Raw genomic sequence first — 23,355 nt, 5'->3', positions numbered from 1 at the left:
TTTAAGGACTAAAAATATTAATAAAAGTGAGAGAAATGGGAAGTGATAAAAGTATATTAAATTTCTTTCATAATGGGAAATAGATACTATGTTAAAATGTGAAGGATAGATTATATATGAATTTTTTTAGAGAAATAATTGTAACCATAGAAGAGCTATATACAGAAATAAAGCCCACTAATTCCATAAAATGAGATTAGGGGAAAGGAGACATTTATTTTTCACATTATACATTCTGCTCCTCAGTTTTTAAATATGTGCACATTACCTTTATAAACTACAAAAATTTTTTATATAGGATGACTTGAAAGAAAAGGAGAACAGAGACAGGGACTCTTGGAAGCTATTCTGCTTATCTACATTTTAGGCATATGAGTCTGGCAGAAACAAGGTTTGGAGGGTTGATTTGGAGGTTTGGTGATTGGATACTTGAACAGGATGAGTTTTATTAGAAAGAAAGAAAAAGAAAGAAAGAAAGAAAGAAAGAAAGAAAGAAAGAAAGAAAGAAAGAAAGAAAGAAAGAAAGGAAGGAAGGAAGGAAGGAAGGAAGGAAGGAAGGAAGGAAGGAAGGAAGGAAGGAAGGAAGGAAGGAAGGAGAAAAGAAAAGAAAAGAAAAGAAAGAAAAGCAGAGTAATTTTTCCAGACTTACTGAGGGGGTGATCTAAACTGAAGTTATTGACAAAATGATGCCCAGAATAATGTCTATTTTTAAGTTACTGATACCTTACTGTTTCTTAGTAATATTTCTCCAGAAAGGCTGAAAAGTCAAAATGTAGCTAGTAATATTTATAATAATTTCAAACTTTTGTTACAAGAATATGATAGTCCAAATATTTTTATCTAATTACAAGTATTATATATCATAGTATTAACTCATTACACTAAACGTATTATACTAAAGAACCATCATAGTCCATAGTCAACAAGTTCAATAAGAACAATATCATATTATTTTTGGTCAAATTTTTCATACATAAAACAAAGCATTGCTGCTTTAGGCTCACTCTGTCGGGTATCTTTCAGTAATTTAATTTGTGACACAGGGAAAGTTTCTAGGTTGCATTAGAAGCAGTCACAGGCCAGGTGCAGTCGTGCATGCATGCCTGTAATCCCAGAGGCTCAGGAGGCTGAGGCAGGAGGATTGCAAGTTCAATGCCAGCCTTACCAATTTAGCAAGGCCCTAGGAAACTTGGTAAGACCCTGTCTAGAAATAATAATAATAATAATAAAAATAATAATAAAGGGTGCCTGGTAATGTGACTCAGTGGTTAGGTCTCCTTGAGTTCAATCTCTGGTAGCCTTCCCTGCCCCCCCCTCCCGCAAAAATAGCAGCACTCACAATTCCAGGGCTATGAATATTTGTTTTCAGTTCCACCCTCCTCTGGTACCATCAGCTGGAATTTTTGTAAACTTCCTGGTCTTGGTAACTATTTACTAAAGGTTTTAAAATTCCTAATTTGAACCTGTGAAAAACATAGAGAATCTTTTCCAACCCATTTGTAAGTTTCAGATTCTGTCCTTTTTCTTGCTTTTTTTTTTTAACCTGAACCCAGGAGCACTCTGTTGAGCTATATCCCCATCCCTTTTTATTTTTTATTTTGAGACAGGGTCTTTCTGAGTTGCCTAGGACCTTGCTAAGGTCCTAGCTTACTGAGGCTGGCCTCAAATTTGCTATCCTCCTGCCTCAGCCTTTCGAGTCACTGCAGATTACAGGTGTGTACCATCACGCCCAGCCCTCTTCCTTTCATTCACATCCAAATCTCTTCCTCCTCTCATGGAATATCCATTGCAAATATTTGCTGAAAGCCTTTTGACTATAAATGCCATGTTTTCTAGAGTGAAACAGAACAAAGCATTTTTTTTTACAAATAAAAATATTTCAATTCTACTGACAACTATATAACTTGCTTTTCTTCAGCAAACAGAAACAAGAACTCTGAGATTCATAAAACTTACTAAGAGTATCTGCAGAACAGAATCCAAAAGTTCACTTAACCTCCATTTCCCATTTTAGAGAGATTATAATCATGCAGAAACTTGGCTCTCACATTTGCCTACTGATTTTCAAGGGGAATCAAAAAACATCTTTTAAGTAAATTCAGCATGTATCTTTATCCCATATGGATGGCAACATCTCTCTGCTATAGGGTAGTGTCTTTTGCCAGCTAAGTCAATACTTAGAAACTGAAAGAACCAACTGATTCTTTTAGTTTGCTGTAACTTTTTCCCTTCATGTTGTGAATGACTACAGTGATGAATTTTAAAGGATGGAAATAAATGATCCTTTTGCCTCAAGGAAGAGGAATGGGAAAAATAAGATATGAAAAGCAATGTGGATTAAATATAAATCTTAGGACTGCATAATTAGGAGACACTAGGGAGTTATTCTTAAGTCGTTTTCGTGAAATCCAGCTTCTCACCTTGATTAGTACTAGCAAGCCATATTTCTTAATCGTAATGTGTCCTTCATAGAATATCTGTACAATGCATGACATAAGCATGGATTTGCAGCTGTTTTATAACCGCTGTGAAGTTTTCTGGCTCTGCTCCATGGCACTGTGTCCAAGCTTAGGGAACTCTTCTCAAGTACTGTAGATGAGGGAGGAGGCCACTTGCACAATGATTTACTTTACCCAGAGTCGAGTGTTTTGCGTGCAGAATGTGAGGCTGCTGTTCCGCTGGTTATGTCCAAAGTGACCAGCCAAAGAAACGTTTTTTTGAATTTGTCATCCAGCCTCAGAACTTTCCCTCTGTGGAACTTTGGATGTTCTAGTCATCAGTAGGAAATAGCAGCGCTAGAATTCTTTATTTCTGCCACCTGATAATTCCCTATGAATTTTTAAACCATTTTAATTTCGCCTTTGATGGCATAATGTGATTGTAGTCAAAGCAGTTGTAAAGATGAGATGTGGGGGTTGAATGTTCCAGACTCTCTGTCCTCATCCTGAAGGGACAGGGACTCTCAGGAAATAACTCATATCCTATTGCATTTATATCATCATCATTCATTTGACTACATTGCTGTCCTCTTCCTAGCTTTTTAATGAAGCAAGCTGAAGTTCTTTCTAAATGGTATTTAGAGGGTTAGCACTCTCACTGGACACCATCCAATAGGATATTGAGATGGACAATCTATCTCTATATAAACTTTTGTGAAGGATTCAAAATAGAGGAAGCCTTTGCTTATCCTGATACTTAGAAGGCAGAATTAATATTTTAGGTTGGGAGACAACCAAGTGAAATCTCACACTTATGGTAGGGGTTAAATTTCTTAGATTGTATAGGGCTATGTTTTAATCAGTTTTTTTCACTGCTGTGACTAAAAGACCTGTCCAGAACAATTGTAGAGGAAAAGTTCATTTGGGGACTCATGGTTTCCGAGGTCTCAGTCCATGGACAGCTGTGCTCCATTCCTCAGGGCTCCAGGTGAGGCAAAACAACATGGTGGTAGAGTGTGTTGGAAGGAAGTGGCTCACAGGATGATCAGAAAGCAGAGACTCTGCTCACCAGATACCAACCATATACCCCAAAGGCATGTCCCCAATGACCCACCTTCTCCAGCCACACCCTACCTACCTTCAGTTACCACTCAATTAATCCTATCAGAGGATTCACTTACTGGTTGTGTTAAGGCTCCCATAACCCAATCATTTCTCCTCTAAACTTTCTTGCATTGTCTCAGACATGAGCTTTCAGGGGCACCTTACATCCAAACCATACAGGGTATAAGTATCAAAAGTGACACTTGGAATTTTTATCCTGAAAGTGATAGGGAACCATTGAAGTATTCTGAAAAAGCAAGAAGAGAAGATAAATCTAGTAGTGAAATGTCAGATTCTTTTGAGAAGCAGGAGAGGAAGAAGGAAACTTCTTTTGAGAGACTCCTGAGCTAGGTATGAGGAGGATGTCTGAAGTAGGCTGTGGGACAGGGAGGGGAGGGACATGCATGTTCAGACTCATTTAAAAGAACAGGTGTGGTGACTGAATCAAAAAGGTGGCAGGGAGAGGGAACAGGGTTCTGAGGATTCAAAACTGCGTGCTGATTATGGGTCCAGCTCAAGTAGGAGATGTGGAAGGGGAGCCAGGTAGGGGAAGGGTTCCTTGTTAAATGTACTGCTTATTGTCCTAATCAATGCCACCAATCTAGCATCTGCCTCTGGCCTGCTTATTGGGTAAGCTAGAGAATGTAGTGATGAATATAGACACCACACGACAGGCCCACATTTCTCCAAGATGCTTCTGGAAACCCAAATGGAGATTTGATGTTTTGAGTTGGTCTCGTGCATCTCTCCCCAGGGAAACTGGCTTAGTCAGCCAGAAACATCTTCTGATATTTTTGTCCCTACCACACGGGGTCAGGTTTGTTCTGCCTCCCCAGAAATATTTAGTAGCTCTACAGAACAACTGGTGTTGTCCAAAAAGCCTTTCATTTGTGCCCCGCTGTCCCTATGCCATAGTGGCCAGGAACCTCTTCGTGACTTTGGCCTCTGGATCTAAAAGGAAACAGGCTCCCTCTACTCTCAAATCCCCAAGCTGACCTGGGGTATGGCTGGGGAATGAGGGAGAGAGCAGGGTCCCTCCTAGGACTTAACAGGCCCTGACACCAGTCTCCAACCAATCATGAAGTCTTATGATGGGAACTTTGAATTCTGAGTCTTTGAAGGATTTTAAGCTCTAGATAATTGAAAATCAGATTTTTGAGGCTCACAACTTTTTCTTCCTTGGGTTATTTATTCCCTGCTATGAATAGACTTGTAAAAGTCTGTTTTAAAACTCAATACCTGAATACTGAGTGTTTCCTTTTTCTCTTGCATTTCTGTTTAATCATGTTGAGGACGTGGGAATTGAGAGGGTAGATTAGTGTGTGTGTGTGTGTGTGTGTGTGTGTGTGTGTGTGAATGTATTTTCTAAAGATGGCTTCCATAGGGTCTTCCATTCCACATGTTTCTCTTACAATGTGAGACTGACATTCCTCCTCTGTAGGATATAAAGAGAGTCAGTCTGGGTGAACCATTGTAGCTACCTTGATCAGAGATGTTGAAAGCAGTGCTCTGTGATTTCCAAGACCAAGTTTTAAAACTGCCATGCTCTTCTGCCCACTGTTTAGGGGCAATTATACTTGGAATGCAGTTGTTATACTGTGAGGAAATCCAAGTCTCATGGAGAAGGTCTGTACAGGTATTCCAACCATAGCCCCAGCTAAGGTCCCAACCAGAAGATAACATCAGTCACCAGTTATGAGACTGAGGAGGCCTTGAAGATGACTTCAGCAGTAAGTTCCCTCCAGACTACAGTGGCATGAGAGACACAAGTGAGAACCACCTAGCTGAGCCCAGTCAACCTCCAGAATGACAAGAGACAATAATAAACCAATTGCTCTTGTTTTGATCTAAGTTTTGGGGTGATTCGTTATGCAATAGAGAACTAACAGGGGGGTGTTGCTGTTATCAATTGCTGCCTAATGGACTACCTCAAACCTATTAATTTAAAATAAACCTTTTGTTGTATCTTTCGGTTTCATGGATCCAAGATTGAGCAAGGTCTTGACTGGGCAGTTATCTCTGATCTATATAATGTCAACTATGATACTGGGGCTGCAGGAGGTTCTTCAATCGCATGTTTGGAACCTTGATGCTCAGTGTGATCCCTTCCCCTCTGCATGACATCTCATCCTCTAGGAACTTTCCACATGGCTCGTAGTTTTCCATAGTATGGTGGTCCCAGGCCAATCAGAATTCTCTCAAGCAGAATCTACCAGCCATTCATTTTAGGTTCTAGGCCAAGAACAGTCAGCATCATCTCTACCAAAATCTATTCTCAAAGCTGCTAGAGGGCCAGCCTAGATTCAAGGGAAAGAGAAATCCAATTTCTTGAAGGGATTGTGGCAAAAAAAATGGTGACCACAGGGAACAAAGCAGAGCCTACATTTGTATCTTAAAATGTTACTTCCTAAATTTCACACCTCTATTCTATGGATGAAGAAGATGAAACTAAGTTGTATAGTTGACCAAGGTTCTACAACTTCTAAGTACCAGCACCTGAATTCAAATTCAAGTTTGTATCAATCTAAACTGTGAACTGTTTCTACTTTGCTTTTCTTCTGTGCAAAATATAGTAAGGATACACTTTACATTGTATTTTAATTCTAAATTACTGTTGTTGATAAGGAAGACTGGATCCTACCCTCTACCCCAAACACACAAGTTGCAAGCTCTAATTGTAGAAGATACTAAAGAGATTGGAAATGGCCTGGCTTGGGGGATAGGCCTAGTTCAAAATCAACCCTTAGGGCCAGAAGGATAGAATATTGTAATTGGCAAGCTCAGTTAGAATCACGGGGTTTAAAAAAGCTATTCAATGAAGGAGGACCAGAAAAAATAATATTTACATGCTATTTACCCTGCATGCTGTTACTTCTCATTTATAATGATTCTGTTGCATCCTCGAAGGCTGAAAGGATCCTCCTTGAGAAGATGGGAATTTGAGGTTGGGGAGATGGGTATGAAGACATCTACATGGCTCCCATCAGCCCATCTGCAGACTCACTCTGTCTCCATTAGATGTTAAGGCTGAGGTCCCTTTGGATTTCCTAGGGGTCTGATTCCTTTATATAGAAAGCAAATGGAAGTTTCTTGAAGGTGGCACTGTAAGTGAACCCTTCATGTTCATGTCTTACAGACGTTGAATAAATGGGAATTGAGAACATGAAAATACCTGGCATTCTGAGTGCTAATTAAAGCATTTCCAATGAGGAAACAAAATATAAGCTCTAATTAAAACTTTTTCTTTTGATGGAAGCTTAGTCTTTCTTCATGATTTTCAGTTGCATTCCTTTTTTTCTTCCCCTAATGAAGTAAGCTGCTTTAATTTTCTTTTTAAGAATTTTATTTGGATGAGGTCAGAAATGGAGGAATTTCTCTTCCATTACTCACACGCCTTCCCAGCTGCTGGCCTCGTGTTCCCTCGACACACTCTAGGGGAGCCATCCGCCAGCCATAGCCCTGCTGTGGTGCACACCAGACTTGACAGAGAAGCCCCAGACTCTGGAAGCCGCTACTCGCCAGGGTCCCTGATGGCCTGGGTTCTAAGTGATGCTGAAATTCTAGAGGCTCCTTATCCCTGACAGAACAACATTTCCTCTGCCCTTTTCTGGCTTTGTATTAAGGAGTCTCTGCACTCAGTTTGGACTTTTCAATATCAAAGTCAGCACTAAAGCCCAGTGGTTTGGTTGACATTTGAGAACCCCTAAGGAAATCTTCTCTTGGAAGCCTCTGAGTCTTCTGGAAGGGTATTGATCTGTTAATGGTACTTAGCATCTTGTCTCTTCATTTTTCTTGCCACCCAACAGAGCCCAAGGTGCCTTTGATCCCTTTGTAGGTGTCCTACCCAGTCACATCATCATGATGCAATTTTAATGTGGAAATAAAAGAGGAGAGGAAAGGAATTTCATAAATGTGGACATAGACACATTTTAGTGAGAGCAGTGAAACAGGCATGTCTGTAGCTGGATGGTTGAGCTCCAGCAATCTTGGCATCATGTAAATGAAAACAGATTTTAGCTTTGACTACAAATACAAAAGAAAAAATGCCTGCGTCCCTTCTTCTAGAAGGCATGAAAGAAATGGACCTCTCTAGCTGAGGCTTAGAAATAAAATTAATAATCACAGTAAATCAGGGTAAGAAAATTATCTATCACATATCCTGCTAACGCCAAATCCTTTTATTTCTTCCTTTTCCATCAACATAATTTATAATTCTCCTCTCCACGTCTACTCCCTCACTCTGTGAAGATTGCTCTCCTGGGCAGCCTCCTACCCCTCACTTCTTTCTGTTCCCTGCCTCTCAGCCTTTCCTGGCTTTACCGCCTTGCTCCCTACAGGGAATTGCCTTGGTGTTGTGGCCTCTGGCTTCTGTCCTGCCATCTCCTCTGCCGCCTCCCTACCCAGATTCTGCATTCCTCCTCCCAGGTTAATCAGACCCTAGGAAGGCAGGCTGACTAGCAGAGAATGAAGCCTTTGACATCTGGCAGGTGCATTCATGCCCAGTTCTGACACTTCCAGGCTGGTGACTTAGCCAAGTCACTTAACTAGTTACTGCCTCTGACAAATGGGACTTAGCATAGCCCCTTTCTCATACATTTCTTTGAGGACTGAGACATCTACTCATTGTAAAGCCTAGCACTGGACCCATAAAATGTGCCCAAATAATAGGTGTTGCTCTTACTGTGATTAGAGAATAGTTCACATCTGTGCCAACACTGCTAACGCTACTACAAATGAATGGTTTCTAACTTTGGTTTTCAGCCAAAGTCTTTACAATGGTTTTTTTTCAAAGCCCTACACATTCCTGGTCCTTCTGTAATCTTTCTGACCTCAGCTCCTTCAGACTATCTCTCTGCCCCCTGCAGTGTGCATACATGCAACCCACTCTGCTGCAGACTTCCTTAAACAAGTCATGCTCCCACCTCAGGGCCTTTGAACTGGCTGTTGTCTCTGCCTGGAACATTCTTCTAATATCCACATGGCTGTTTGCTTCACCTCCCTCAGGTCATTGACTCAATTTCACTATTTCTGGAATGTTTACTCTGGCCACTCCATTGAAAATTATAACATCTTTCTGTGCTCCTTGCCTCTCCCTTCCTCAGTTTATTTTTCCTGTAGAATTTGCCACCTTCTGACACACTGTATTTTTAAATTATTTTCTGCCTGTTTCTTCACCCTACTACATACACATGCTTGTATACTCAAGTGTAATGTCCCACAAAAGAAAGGAATTGTCTATTTTGTTCACTTCTGCATCTCCAATGCCTAGAACTAGTTCCAACACATAGTAAGTGCTCAATAAATATTCACTAAATGAATGATGGAACCCTAATGCAAACATTATTACCATAGCGAATCTTTTCCGAGTTTCCCCAAGCATGGTTAATTTCTTTTCTGAATTCCTACGTACATTCTTCAATTATAGCATTTATCACGTTGTGTTTTTATGGAAAACATATTTAAAGCTCTTAAATTTAACCAGATGGTATAATTCAAAAGCACGTTTTTATTTCATAGACTGAACTTCACGTAGCCCAGATTTGATTGAATTATTACAAAAATCATAATGCTCAGTGTTTTTAAACTGTTTTTAAAATGCACTCACATAGTGTTCTCTGAGTTATTCCACAAAATTAAATCCAAGATTATGGAAATCTCTAAGAAAAAGCAAATTAGAAAATAAATTCCAACCTACAGAGAATTTTACCTTATCCAATGGCATGGTCTGTGTTTTGACATGACCAAAACCTTGCTATTTTGCTAGCACTTCAGGAGGAGACTTGCAAAACTCTGCCTCTGAACATATCAGCATAGCTATCTATGTGGCTGATAAAGAATCTCCAAAGTCAGGGAATGTCAAAAGTCAGTCCTGGAAGGATGTTCCTGTGTAGACTTTTTTCTGAAGTGGGCCTTCTTCATCTGGGGAAAAAAAAAAACACATTATTCATCAATGTTTCTCAAATAAAATGCTATAAATGGAAGAAAGAAAGAAAAAGCCAGGAAGCATATGTGTCCATAAAATTCTCATTAGATCCAGAGAAAGAACTAGAAAATCATCAGAGGCCTCTGGAATAAAGGTAGTGAGCAAGGATCAATGTAAAAATAGAATAAATACATTTATATGACACAGATATAATTTCAGAGCCAATATCACTGACTGGCCAATCATGTCATTCATTGCTGTCATTTTGGATGTGGTGCATATTTTAAACCATTGATTGATAGCCTGTATCTGCCACTTCCCACTGGACATTATCTTAGGACATATGCATGGGAGAAAGGACTTTTCCTAGGGGAGCCGAACTGACTGCTAAGTGGAATCTTCTGTCTGTATTCTGAGGTGATAATGATCTAGGGAAGCCCCCATCTGAGGTGGTGTGACAGCTGTGAATGCCTTTGACAGTGATTATAAGCTTCAGTGAATACACTGTAACCTGGGAAAGGCATTCTTGATGAGTAGGGGCTTCTGGGATGGAACTAGGATTAACATTCAGTCCTGGCTAGTAAATTTCATATCTTTTCTGCTATTATATTTGGATTTCTCCAACACAAGACAATGTAAAAAAAAAATTCCTTTCCTAGATGAACCTTAAGTGTTGGAGAAGTAGAGAGAGAATGATTTCTGCTGACATGCAATTACTGGAGTTCTCTGGCCCAAGTTCTAGAGAAATGTGATTGTGCCGTATGCCAGGAACTCTCAAAGTTTAAAATTTAGATTGGGGTCCAGTTTGGTCTTCCATGATTGGACCTGTGTGCTGGGACCTGTTAATGGCTTCCTTTGGGGCTGTAGGTCTCATACCTATGGCTCTGTGTCCTCTGGTCTGGTTTCAAAATCCTACTCTGCAAACATCCACTTTAAATATTTTTCTTTTCTTTCTTTGTGTGTGTGTTTGTGTGTGTGTGTGTGTGTGTGTGTGTGTGTGTGTGTGTGTGTTGGATCCTGATCTCACGAGAATAGGGACTCAAAGGTAGGATCAGTTTGTCTACTGCCTAACAGGTGCTTAGTAATTAACATGTTGGCCCTTTCTAATATTGCTGAGAGCATTCCAGTGCAAATACCTGTTGATTCCCATTAGTTGCTGATTCTAGACATGTGACCCATGATTTAGTATCTCCCCCTTCCTTGAATATCTTTAGTCAAAAAATTCTTGATTTTTGCAAAGAATTGGTTTCCCTACTGTCAAAAGATTTCTTTCTTTGGTGATTATCAATGGGTCTGATCTGAAATCAACCTCTTAAAAATATCTTTGAAAAAAACTTATCAAATCATATAAATACTTCTTTGTTCTTATCTAATTCAAATTTACAGTGGCATTTGGTCCTAGAAACACCTTGCCCTCCCCACATGCACATGCTCCCCCTCCCTCTATGCCTTCCTCCCCTTCCCTGCTCCCTCTCTCTCTTTGTCTCTCTTTCTCTCTCTGAACCTGCTTCTCCCCTGGGTCCACTGAAACCACTCCTTCTTGTGACTTGTTCCCCTAACCAAAAATCTTTCACAGACTCCTTTTGTACATTTCTCTTTTGTCACTCAGCTATTAAAAATTCCATCCCAGGTCTTTCCTTTCTTCCTGAATGAGAGTAGCCACAGATTCAGTGATCAATTAGGAGATAATTACCTCCAAATAATATATATCTCTAACACATCTAATAAGTTCAATGCCCCTGTATTTCCTTGTTCAAGGGATATTTAATGATCACTTTCTGCACATGAAGCCCATTGGCCACTAGGATTTCCTATTGGCATTTCTCTATGTCCCAAACACATGAGAACCCTTCTTCCAAAAGAACAATTCAATCTGTATTCCTAAGCTTAATAAATGGTACTATTATCTACTTGGTCACCCAAGCAATATACTTGGGATCCATTTAAGATATCACTTTCTCCTTCAGTACCCATGGTTAACTGCCACCCACTGCCATCCCCAAATGCAGTCAGACCTAACAGCTATGTGCTCTGACTATCTCAAATTTGTACTTTCTTCTTCACCCCCTTGACCTCCATCTTGGTTTAGGTCTCCATCAGTTTTTGAGTTACTTTAATCTTCAATTTTTTTTCCACACTTCTGCCAGCATCAAACCTGATTGATGCATAAATTTCACCATTAATTTCTCTTCCTGCAACACTTTTGTTTCTAGATCATCTTCAGAATTAAGGTCAAGTTCCTTAGCTTGGCCATAAGACCTTTCTCCCCAACATTGTTACTTACTGCATACTCTGCTTCCTGTCCATGCTGAACAGCCTACTGGTTCCAGTCACACCCTTTCCTACCTCTATATCTGGGCATATCTGGTCTATCTTTCCTCTGCACTGTCATTCCTCTTTAAAAGTGGCATTGTAGCCTAGTGGATAAACATGAAATTTGGGGCAAGAATCTCTGATATCCAATCTTGGACAAATTGCTTCTCTTCTTTAAGCTTTAATTTTATCCTTTTGGTTGCTGAAAGAATCAAATCTGATATGGTTAAATAAATGAATGAATTATGTATTTATTTAATGCCTGCTACCTACCAGGCCCTGTTCCTGTAACTGAAGATACAACAGTGAACAAAACCGTTGAAGCCCCTTCCCTAAGGGAATTTATATTCTATCTATTGCGTAAGAAGTGAACAAGAAAGGTTACTGTTATTACTCATCCAAAGTGGTATCATCTATCTAGGGGAACATGTCAGACTAATCCCAATTTCCTTTTGGACATTGACACTCATTTTCCATGGTCCTGTACTACCATATATGATATCATTATTATAGCACTTGTAATCATTAGAATTGCCAGTTATTTTTACCTTACTCACCCACAACCCTGGAAGTGGTCAGAGCCTGAGATTATTTTTTTTTGTTTTACTAGCTCTGAATACATAAGAAAGCCAGTTATAAGTGTTAAGTAATGGATGAACATTTTTGGGTATGCCCAACATATTATTTTAAAATAATAACATCTACCACTAATGAGAATTTGCTTCGTGCCAGCTGCTGCTAAGAGCCTAAAATGCATTATGTAACTAACCCCACAGCAGAACTATGAAACCAGTATTAATACACCTACTTTATGGATGAAGAAACTAAATTTTTGAGATGCAAAATAACTTGCCCAAATCACACAGTCAGGGAGTGGTGAGGTCAAGCCCAGGACCAGGGTCTACTTAAGTCCAGAGTTCCTACTTTAATCATGATACAATCATGGGCAATTGGAGATGTAGGACAATGGTTTACAAACAATTTTAAGTAAACCTGTGTGCATAAAACAAAGGTTGAAAACACAGACATGCAATGAGGTTTTAGCTACCCCTTGGCCTCTACTGTAACCTCTGCAACTTCTTCACCCTGCCGGTGGCCAGAGAACCAGAAGCAATTTAAAACTGTCCAGTTCTCAGTGTTACAGCCTCTTCCAATTTTGTCCATCTTTGGATGAACCTCTCTTAGGTGAATATTTTGCCTCTAGATCTCTGTCCTTTTATAGCCCGTCTACAAGATGGGTCTGGAGGACTGAATAGAGACGTGGGGTTTATAGAAACACAAAAGGTGAGGGAGAGTAGGGGCCTCCTAGTCTCATGCTGGTTCTTAGGTTTGCAATGTGAGTGTGCAGAGGAGAAGCTATTCTGACCCTCTTCAGGAGCATTCTGTTGGGGCTCTGTGCTACACTCTTGAGCTGCAGTGTCTTCCTGCACAGGCCTAGCAGTGTGTAACTTCCTCAGAGATGGCTATTTCTCTTTTTTTCAGCTCTGACTGCAAAGTTTCACCCTATGGACCTGGGTTAAAATATCCCTTTGCCTCTGTTGTAATGAAGCCCCCACTGCCACCACCGCTGTCATAAACTCAGCTCTCTGATAGCACCATCCATTCAACCTCCTACTTATCCCCTACTGGGCAGACAGAAACTTCTAGATACCTGCCACAGGTCATGCTTCTCCACTTCAGAGTCAAACTCAAACCTACTCTCTTCTTCACCATTCCAAACCACCATGAACCTGCACCTGGTTAGAGAAGGGAGGTCTGTACTATGAGGGCTGTACATTGTTAGGAAATATGGGATGTGGGGGGTCTTACTATAGTGGGCTGCAACTAACTTGGGGAGGGAGAGAGTTGCTGACCCATTTTTTTCAAGGTGGTTGTTTCCTAGATTTCAAATATGGAAATGAGGTAAAAGAAAGCCCTTAGTTTTGGCTTGGCATTCAGCCTATTTTTTTTTTTATCCCCAGCCCTATTTTGTATTTTCAGAGACTGGGTTTCACTGAGTTGCTCATTAGTGCCTTGCCATTGCTGGGGGCTGGCTTTAAACTCTCAACCCTCCTGCCTCAACCTCCTTAGCCACTGGGATTACAGGCATGCACCACTGTGCCCAGCCCAGCCTGTTTTTTTTTTTTTAATTTTTAAATTTTTTAGTTGTAGATGAACACAGTGCCTTCATTTACTTATTTAAATGTGGTACTGAGGATCGAACCCCAGTGCTTCACACATGAGAGTAAAGCACTCTGCCACTGAGTTACAACCCCAGCCCATCTTCAGCCTATTTAATGTCTCCCTTCTAAAGTAAGCCTGGTGGCCTGTAAATGGGAGAACACCACTCTTCCGTATCTTTATCTCATCCTTCTGTATACTCAGTTGGGTCTGGAAAGGATGGGATCCCTCCTCCCCTTTCCTGCCTTTTCTATGCTTTCTATATATCTACACCATCCTCCTTCCCATTCCCAAACTGGAATTTGCCCTCCTCTTTTCCCCTGGGCTGAACTTGAGAATGGCTGCCAGGTAACCTGATTTATGGGGAGAGGAATGAAAACACATCTGTTTAATATTTTCAAATTATTACCCCTGTTACCCCTGCATCTCTGAGGGTAATCATTGGTCTCTGGAGCTCTCTGGGTCCCTTTATAGTAGTGTGGCTCAGAGCAAGCATAGAGGAAGATTTACAAGGGCTCTTAGATACCTCCCTCCACCTGACTTAATATCCCTCCCTTTCAGCCTATCAACCAGATTCTTGGCCATCATCTCTACTTTCATGAGCAGCCTAGAAATAAAGTGGGAGTATTCACTCCACAAAATTAGTGGGTATAATTAATGAACTATAATGAATTCTGACAGATTTAGTCCTTATGATAACATTAGTTATGTCCAATATATTACTTAAATAGGGGATCATGGAAAAGTTAGCCGAAGATTCCTAATCGAGAAGGCATACCCAAACATGTTGAATATTTGATTTGTAGATTCTGCCTTTCAACTTTAAACTGTCCCCCCAAAAGGGGAAGCTTTTGTGAAAGAGAACCAATTAGTAAGGAAATTGACAACAGTGGTAACAGAAATAGTAAGAGGAAGCATGGTTCTCTGCAGCAGTGAGTGCATTCTGTGCCCCTTTAGCTCATTGTGCAATGTGAGACTTGGTATGTATCTCTTGTATTTAGATTTTTATTTGGGTACCTTGTTAAGTCTTAGGTCAGACTGGATCCTGATTGTATGAGAAAGAAAAAAATTCTCATGTAAATGGGGATGTGCATGAAGGAATCAACTTGTGCACTGTGAACTAACTGGAGAAGCAGAATAAAATTATTAAAATAATAGCCTAAAAGGAGAGAATAAAATAGAAATAAAAGGGGCCCCCCTTGTTTGAAATTATCATTACCATCTGGTTTGTTAAAACATTTGATTCCAATTCCAGAAGCTTGATACCAGAAATAACTTATAACCAGGGACATATGCCGGAGAATTGTCAGGAATGACAAGAGTTTTTACTTGTTTTTAATATCTGTATCACAAAATAATGAAGCTGATAAAAGTCTACAATATTGGGGAGGAATGAACCCTACATATCCTAGGACTTTCTGCCATACACATTCTTGCTATGTCTTTCATACTGAAATTCTTCTTCCCTTTCCACCCCATGAAAGTTAAAACCCACTTCTGATAAGTAGATAATTCTTCAGACTCTCTTCTCTGGAGGAAAGTACTGGACATATTTGGGGTCTATTCAAAATCTACAATCCATGGATTTTGCACAATACTTTGCAGTGCTATCACAGCTGTCTTTCACAGTGGTCATATTGGGTGTGATTCTTGATTCTTACCTCAATATATAATATTGGAGTAAACATAATAGATCACTACTATTTAGTCCTATAAGATTAAAAGAAAAAAGCATGTCACTTTTAAGTTCCAATTCACCCCTTCCTATATGACCTTCAGCAATTTACTTAAATCCCACTAGTTTATTCATTTTAAAAAATGGCTAATATTAATACTATCTTACTCATGGACAATGCATTGGAAAACAACATTTCAATGACACAGAGCAGCTTGAATGTTAAGAGCTTCCAAATACTAAATGAGGTGATCGCTTATTTAATTCACATGGAAACAAAATAAATGGCACAGAATCAATGATCTGTATCAGAAGGCAGTCTAAAGAATTTGAATTTGAGGGTCCTGGGTAACTGTGATCTTAAAAAACAGTGGTTATTTTTAAAAACCCTCTTGAGGGATTCTTTATACAGAGAATCTCGTAATTTATGATCTTTGATCCTCACATCATTAAAGGCTACATTGATTAGAAGGAAATACAGCTTATTAGGCTTTCAGATTTTTTGCTTGAGGTGGTTGCTGCTTTGAAGAGTAAGGGAGGAACCTAGACATTTTTTAACCCCTCTAGTCGGGATACCTTTTCTCGAAGCTGGCTACTAGGTCTTTTTTGGATTTTTTTCCTGAAACATGCCCAAGTTTAGTTCTGATGGCTTAAGAACTTGGTATTGAAGGAGTTAAAGGGTCTCCCACACCCCTTTGCATGAATCCTTCTTTTGTGTACACAGCTGCAGTCGGAGCACGGGTCGGAAAGGAAATGGTTAGAGGAAGAGCTGGTTTTCAGACAAGGCGAGTCTGCGAGGGGGGCTGCGGGGTGGCCTGGGGTTTTACATGCCAGATGTAGGCCAGCCCCGGTGCCTGCCAGGAGCGGCTGGCGTGGTCACGCCGCGGCCCTGTGTGAATTGAGGCGAGGTGATGAGTTAGCGGGTTGCTATGGCGACCGGCCGGTCACGTGACCCGGGTGCTGTGCCGGCGCTCTGACGTCAGCGGCCGGGAGGGCGGGACACAGGAGGGCGGGGCGGGGCGGGAGCTGAGCGGGGAGAAGCGGGCGAGCAGGCGGCAGGCACGGTCCGTGTGCTGAGCAGGCGAGCGAGCGGGAAGACGCAGCCACCTTCCTCACCAGCCAGCCCACAGCGGTTTGTTCCCTTTCTTGGGAGTGCGCCAATGCCTGGGCCGACCCAAACCCTGTCCCCAAATGGCGAGAACAACAACGACATCATCCAGGATAACGGGACCATCATTCCTTTCCGGAAGCACACAGTGCGCGGGGAGCGTTCCTACAGGTAATGGGGCTGGCACCAGGGCAGCGCCGGGGCCGGGGACCCTGGCTGGGGAGCAAGGAAATCCGGCCGTTATATAATGGAACAGATACTGCCCGCCACCCGGGCTGCAGACGTGCGTTTGTGAAGGCGGTTGCAATCATTTGGTATCTGTTTTCGTGTGTCATGTTGGGTATGCATCGAGGCTTCACGATTGCAGATGGGAAGCATTTTGTGAATAGGTTGGCTGCCTGCAAGGGGTCTCCCTCCATCTCTTCCCTTCCACATTGATAAAAATGCATGCTATTCCCCCCCCCCCCATTCTCCAAAGGGAGACGGGCTGTAGCACTTCCTTTCCTCTTTCCTTTTTAGATTTCAAAGGAGCCATTAGGTAGCGGTGCCTAAAGGCAGAAAACAAATGGGTGGGTGTCGAGAGAAAAACGTTTGTGCTTAACCTGGAGAGTGTGCGGGAAAGATGGAATCCTCTAGATTAAGCTGCAGTCTGTGATGTTAAAACGCCAGATTGATGGAGCTTTGTAAGAATTCTGCTCGCTGATTGGTGCAAGGATTGACAGCAGAGGTCACAGTGTCAGACATTCACCAAAATTTTCTCCATGGAACCCTAGGTTTATTAGAAAGAGACTAGACTGCAATGAATCTGAAAAAAAATTGGGCGCTGTTATGTATTTTCCTAGGAGTTTATGGCCTCCGCATGGGTGGGGGAGCCCTTCCTTCTTATTGACAGTAGAAAGGTAATTCCTGGTATTTTGCTGAGGTCTGATTTGAGGATGGGAATGATCTTGGTCATTGTATTGTGAGCCTTTTGATTAATGAGCTTGCCTGTATGGTTGGCATCGTTTTTACATTAACATATCTGGCAATATGTTCCCATAGATAAGCTCATTAAAATTGTTTGCATTGTTTGATAAGGATAACAATGTAATGGAGAATGCAGCTAGGGTCTTAGGCAGCTCAAGGCCAGACTTAAAGAGAGACTGATAGCTTCAGTCATATTTCCTCAGAAGTTCTTTTGTACTGGGTTAGTTATTTTTAAATGTTACCTTGATAACCGCTAACAATGCTTTTGCTTTGAAGCAGAGCACACATACCTCTAAAGCGCATCCTCTCAGCTAGTGAGCAACAGGAAATAACTCTTTTAAAAAAAAAAAAACTTCATCTAAACATTCAGATGGTTTTACAAATGGAATATTCGGTGTATTTAAACATTGTGTATCATAAAATAGGGTCAAAAGCACCCCACTCCCTTTCTGTTTTACCAAAGACACATACTGTTTGTTGACTCAAAGAAAAAATTATAAGCAACCTTTGCCCTGTCATCTCTGGCAGTTACATAAATACTTGGAGTTAATTTTGGCTGTGCCCATGAGGTCACCCAAATCCCATGCCTTATGGTTCCAATGAACGTGTTGATGGTATCCTTACAGATTTCAAGTGCTTGTTATTCTTTTACTGTAAACCAAAATTGGTCCAAAACTTCTAGGACTCTCCTTTTACAGACCCAGTGGTTGGGATGTTGGGCACCTTCTTACCTTTCTTCTCTGTGAATATCCCAAAGCCTAAAAATTGAATTTAAAAACAAAAACTTTCATGTGCATTTTAAAACACAATCATTTAAAGTTGTCTTATAAGTAATAAATTTGATGAAGCCCTCACTTCTTAAATGATTTAATTCCTGCTATGTTGGTAGCAGTTGCTTTTTAAGATGGAGTTCCAATTTTACCACGTGGGCCAAAGGAAGTTGCCTAGTTGGGTTTTATTACTCATATGAACTAATTTGAAGTGGCAATGGAAAATCACTTGACAGAAAGGTTAAATGTAACCTTCTTGTGATAAATTATTGCTTAATAATACAATTGCATTTACTTCTTTAATTCAATCTGTTAATGATTTCCATTTCCTGAATTATTTCCATTTTGCTTGATGTGTCCCAATAACAGTACCTGAGATTATATAAAAAAAAAAACCTAAATTTTAATTTTGACTGATTGAGCAGATTCTTAAATCAGAGCATCATTGCATTTGTATTTTATATAATAGGATTACTGGATGCTATAGCAAGAGATGCTATAGGTTAAATGGAGATGGAAGCCTCCAAAATTGCATTTGTATTGTTATTCAAAGGGTGCGCTTGGAGACAAATACACTGGAGAATTCTGTATATTTGTCTGCTTCTCTTTCAAAGTGGATGACCAATGTAATATAACTACCACTTATTTTTTTGGAGAGTCATAGGGAAGGAAAAATGTGACACTTTTTTTTTTTTAATGAAGAAAGCATTCCATCATTATTTTGGCATCCCAAGACTGGAATAATATAACCATTTATTTGTTGAGGCAACTTGGCAGGCAAATTGAAAACCATAGTAGAAATTTAACCAAATAAAAGTTTTACTTTGGCTATAGGCTTGGGATAGCACTCACCAATGAGATGTGCTTGGAAATTCTCTTTGGTGTCACCTGGGGAACCTTGGGAAGCCCAGGGCCCTAGCTAGACCAGAAACAATTCTGTTTCTTGGTTGCTTTACTAACTCCTAGGTAGGCTTCCAACAGGCCCTTTATCTTAGGCTTTTTTATCTACCTTTGCTTCTTACATATAAGGATAGGCAATCCCATTCTTTGAGATATTGTGAGGTTGACTTCAAACATTAGAAACAAAGACTCTCTTAAAAGAGCTATGTAAATATGAAAAGAATGCTGTTATTACTGAGAAGTGATTCTTTCAGGTACTCTTGGACAGGAACACACCTTACCTTGCTGGCAGCACAGATGAGAGGAAACGAGAACAGGGCAGTGCCCCTGAGCCCTGATGTTGGACTAGTGCTCACTCCTCTATTTTTATAGCATTTGTGCCAGATTGTTCACAGGTGAAAGTCGGATATGGTCCCTGACCCAGATCTTGGAACTCAGGTGTCAGTGTAAACAGAACCCATTTTCACAGCTTAGAGTAGAATAGGAGGCAAATCATTAAGGAAGCTAGTGTGCATTTGATGAGAAAAGCAAGTTTCCTTTATAAAATGACTCCTGAATTATAATTTTAATGGAAAAGAGCCAAGTGCCAAAATGGCTCAATCCAGTCGTGTGCATGTTTTCCCACTCATGTCCACTGTCATGTTATCACCTTCTCTGTCCCAGCTTCCTCATTGTACTGAGGAGCATTAGAAAGCCATATATTTTAAGAGTTGCTTAAAAAATAAATGTGGTGAGGGGCATCTGAGGCGACACTGTTGAATTCACAGAGCGAATGAGTCGTGCTCTGAGTCTCCCTGGAGAGGATCCTCCCCATAGCTCTGTTTTGTGCAGATGCTAGTTGAAAAGGAGATTTATTAACTGGCCCTCATGGCATCTTTGTTCACATATTCCAGGCTTTTGAGAATGCATGTGTAAGGCTAGAGGACTGTTTTAAAATGGGTGTTTGAACATGTAACTACAATAGCATGTTTTCTGAGTACATAAGGGGGAAAAAATAAAAAGATTACCTGGCCCCAGGGGATAGACTGTAAAGAATGGCAAAACAAGCTTAAAATGTTGACCTAAAACATCAGGCTATGCCAATAAGAAAAAAAAATGAGCTGTTTCTAAGGAAGACAGAGAACTGTCATTTGTATAGACATATAAAAGATGGAGGCATGAAAATGTGTTCCACTCACTAGAAGCTATCGTAATGTGGCTTACTTTTACCAGAACATAGATTTCAGATCACGTTCACCCAAAGCAATAGCTATAGACAGCCAAAGTCTAACTTCACATGCGTCCATTATATACCTATTAGTACCATCTGGGTTTAATACTGCCAAAGGAGGTTTTGGAAAATATGATTTGGTGTTTAATATTTTTCTTAGTGTTTGTAAAAGTCAGAGAGTTACTTGATGTTTTGCTAGGTGCCCAACTTTGGAACTGCTTTTCAGGGTCCTCATCAGAGCTTGTCCTTGGGGAGAGGTCCACCCCTGCTCTGTAGCTTGTTGTCCTAGTATCTGTTTACAGTGCATGATCTTAGCAGAGCAGTTGTGTGAGATTATACTCTGGAATTAGAAGGTTGATTTCCTTATGCAGCATCTTTTCTGTGTTTATAGGTCTCCTATCGAAGCTGAAGTAAGCTCTTAGATTAATTAAGTGGACAGAAAATATCAGGTCTAATCTAAATATTCCATTTGGGTCAAAGAATTAATTCAATAAATGTTTGAGAATATACTCTGGCCAAAGTCTGTGCTAGATGCCCCTTAAGGACCTTGAATTCTAGCAAAGTCAGATATAAACAGCTCATTTTGTGGCAAATTTACATTGGCTGTCAATATTTTGCTTAGTGTGATAGCAAAAGTGGTTTGCATTTCCTGTGCTCACAGTGACTCAAAGTAAGTAAAGATATTCTCAAGGAGAGTATGCGGTAGGAAGCTAAAAGTTGGTGTGGGAAAACAAATATATTGGTGAAAAGAGCATAGGCTATAGAATCAGAGTTTTCTCATTGGCCTGGCCAGGTACATGGTGGACAATGGTGGGGAAAAAAAGTCAGGAGCATTGAAAGATAAGACTAGATAGTGGGAGCCTAGAAATAGGAAACTGCAAGTTTATTACCTGATGGATAGGATAATGGGGACAGAGGTGTGTTCTGGAATGGTCTGCTGTTTTGAAATGAGAGTTAAAAGGAAAGTGGAGTCTACCAGTGTTCATCCATTCAGAAGGGCCTGGAATTACTTAGGAAATAAGTAATTCTCACTGGTATTATGAGAGAATTCCAGACCCCTAGTGTGCAGGGATCAGGATAAGGTAGATAGATGGATGTTCCCTGGCTTAGGACATCTCTCCCTGTGTAGAAGGACTTCATAAAGGCACTGGTACTTAGGTCAGACAGTGGCTTTTAAGGGGTGGCTAGTGTGGAACACTTACACTGTTCTGATACTCCCAAACCCAGAAGCAGGGTGTATGGCACTTCACTTTGAAGGATCATGTCACAGGAGCTACAGATGTGGCTGGTGAAGCTGCTTAGAATTCTCCATAAGACCCTGGGCCAGTTCCTCACAGTTAGAAGGCGTATGACTTTTGCCTTAATGAAGCAAATACAGTTTTGTGAAATGTATCTCCAAAGATATTAATTTATTTTAATGAAAAATAAATCATTAGTAAGGTAAAGATCAAGCAGTGTTTTATAGGCCACTAAGAAATAATTTCTTTATAGATTACTTAAAAAAAAATACTTGTACATTTTCAGTTTCAAATCTCCCTAGACTAATCAGAATTTTACTCACTTGAATCAGGACAGACTTGCTTAAAGTATTATTTTGCTTTTGCTTTGTTGTGTTTTTAAAGGATGTTGATGACAGATACCTAGAATGATGGAGCTGATGGCTGCTTTTAGTGATGGTATCCTTTAATGCTTAGCTAATGTAGAAGAAACTTGTTCAGCAAAACCTCAGTCTTTCTATTGTTTCTAGGCCTTGCTTGGTTCTGGCAGGTAAAATGATTCTGCCCATCAAATCTGATTTTGGCCATGATTTTGGAACAGAGAAGGAACAGGCCAAGTGATCTAAGAAGGGAGAGTACAGACATTGTGTGCATAGGGCACATACACCTGTGCACTCGCTGGTGGAAGTCTGTAAACTTGTGATCTTTTTCCAGCATGTCGTTTTGATCGAGATACTGTACTTCCTAAAGGCCTTGTGGCTTCCTATAGCATTTCATAAGGCAGACCTTGTGCAGATTTGAACTTTAACAGTGCACAGAGTCGATCTTGAAGTTAGTGGCCAGTTTTAGTTACTGCATAGCCTAAAGGGGCAGTGTTCTTCTTGGGAGGCACACTTTAGATTTCTGTAAACCCATTTCATTTTCTTAGGAGTAGTGTTTGTTTTGTTTTGTTTTGCCTTAAAGACATTAATTCCTTGTTCTTAATTTAGTGTTGGCCTACCCTGGCAAAGCCCTGGGAGGTAATTCATCAGAAATGCTACAGGCATTGACATCTCTGGGAGGCTTTCATGTTCACAGTTATTCTCTGATTATAAACAGTGGTATGCTTCATTTAAGAGCCCTCCGTGATTCCCAGCAAGGTTTGCATTTGGTGCCCCCACAAATTGGGAGAAAATGGAACTACCAAAATAACAGGGTATACCCCTCCTCCTGCCTTTCATCTACTTCCTTTTCAAAATGACCAAACATGTTTCAGCTTGCTAAAAATGGGAATTTTTAAAAATTCCCACTGTTGGAGTTTAGACCATTATCGTTATATGTAAAATTCAAACCACAATTGTTCATTCAGCAAACTTAACCAAGTTCCTTCTGTATGCTAGTCCCCATGCTGGGCCCTTGGAATACAAAGAGGAATGCAGAGCCCTTCCTGGAAGGAGCCTCTAGAGGCCTGGGTTCGAGGCAGAGTGCTGGTGGGAGGGGTCTAAGAGGTGGGATGCCCACACCTGGCCAGACAGCACCCAGAGCCTGTCTGGTTTTTTTGGATTATCGCTGTTGTTAATTCAGAAGTCTTC

General features: G+C 40.5%; 1 protein-coding gene across 3 annotated transcripts in view; it reads left to right on the top strand.

The window, feature by feature from the left end:
- Mapre2 (microtubule associated protein RP/EB family member 2) overlaps nt 1-23,355 on the top strand; it is a 152,026-nt gene that overhangs the window by 42,545 nt on the left and 86,126 nt on the right. For 2 of the 3 annotated variants that reach the window (XM_026400005.2, XM_026400004.2), the window contains exon 1: nt 16,636-16,892. The exons of the other annotated variant lie outside the window; for it this stretch is intronic. In XM_026400005.2, coding sequence (XP_026255790.1) covers nt 16,805-16,892 — 88 coding nt within the window. In that variant the 5' untranslated portion in view covers nt 16,636-16,804. Of the gene's footprint in view, nt 1-16,635; nt 16,893-23,355 lie in introns of those variants that run through there. 3 annotated transcript variants of the gene reach the window in all.

Source organism: Urocitellus parryii, chromosome 13, assembly GCF_045843805.1.
Source record: "Urocitellus parryii isolate mUroPar1 chromosome 13, mUroPar1.hap1, whole genome shotgun sequence".
NCBI lineage: Eukaryota > Metazoa > Chordata > Mammalia > Rodentia > Sciuridae > Urocitellus > Urocitellus parryii.
This window is presented reverse-complemented; position numbering and strand designations above follow the sequence as displayed.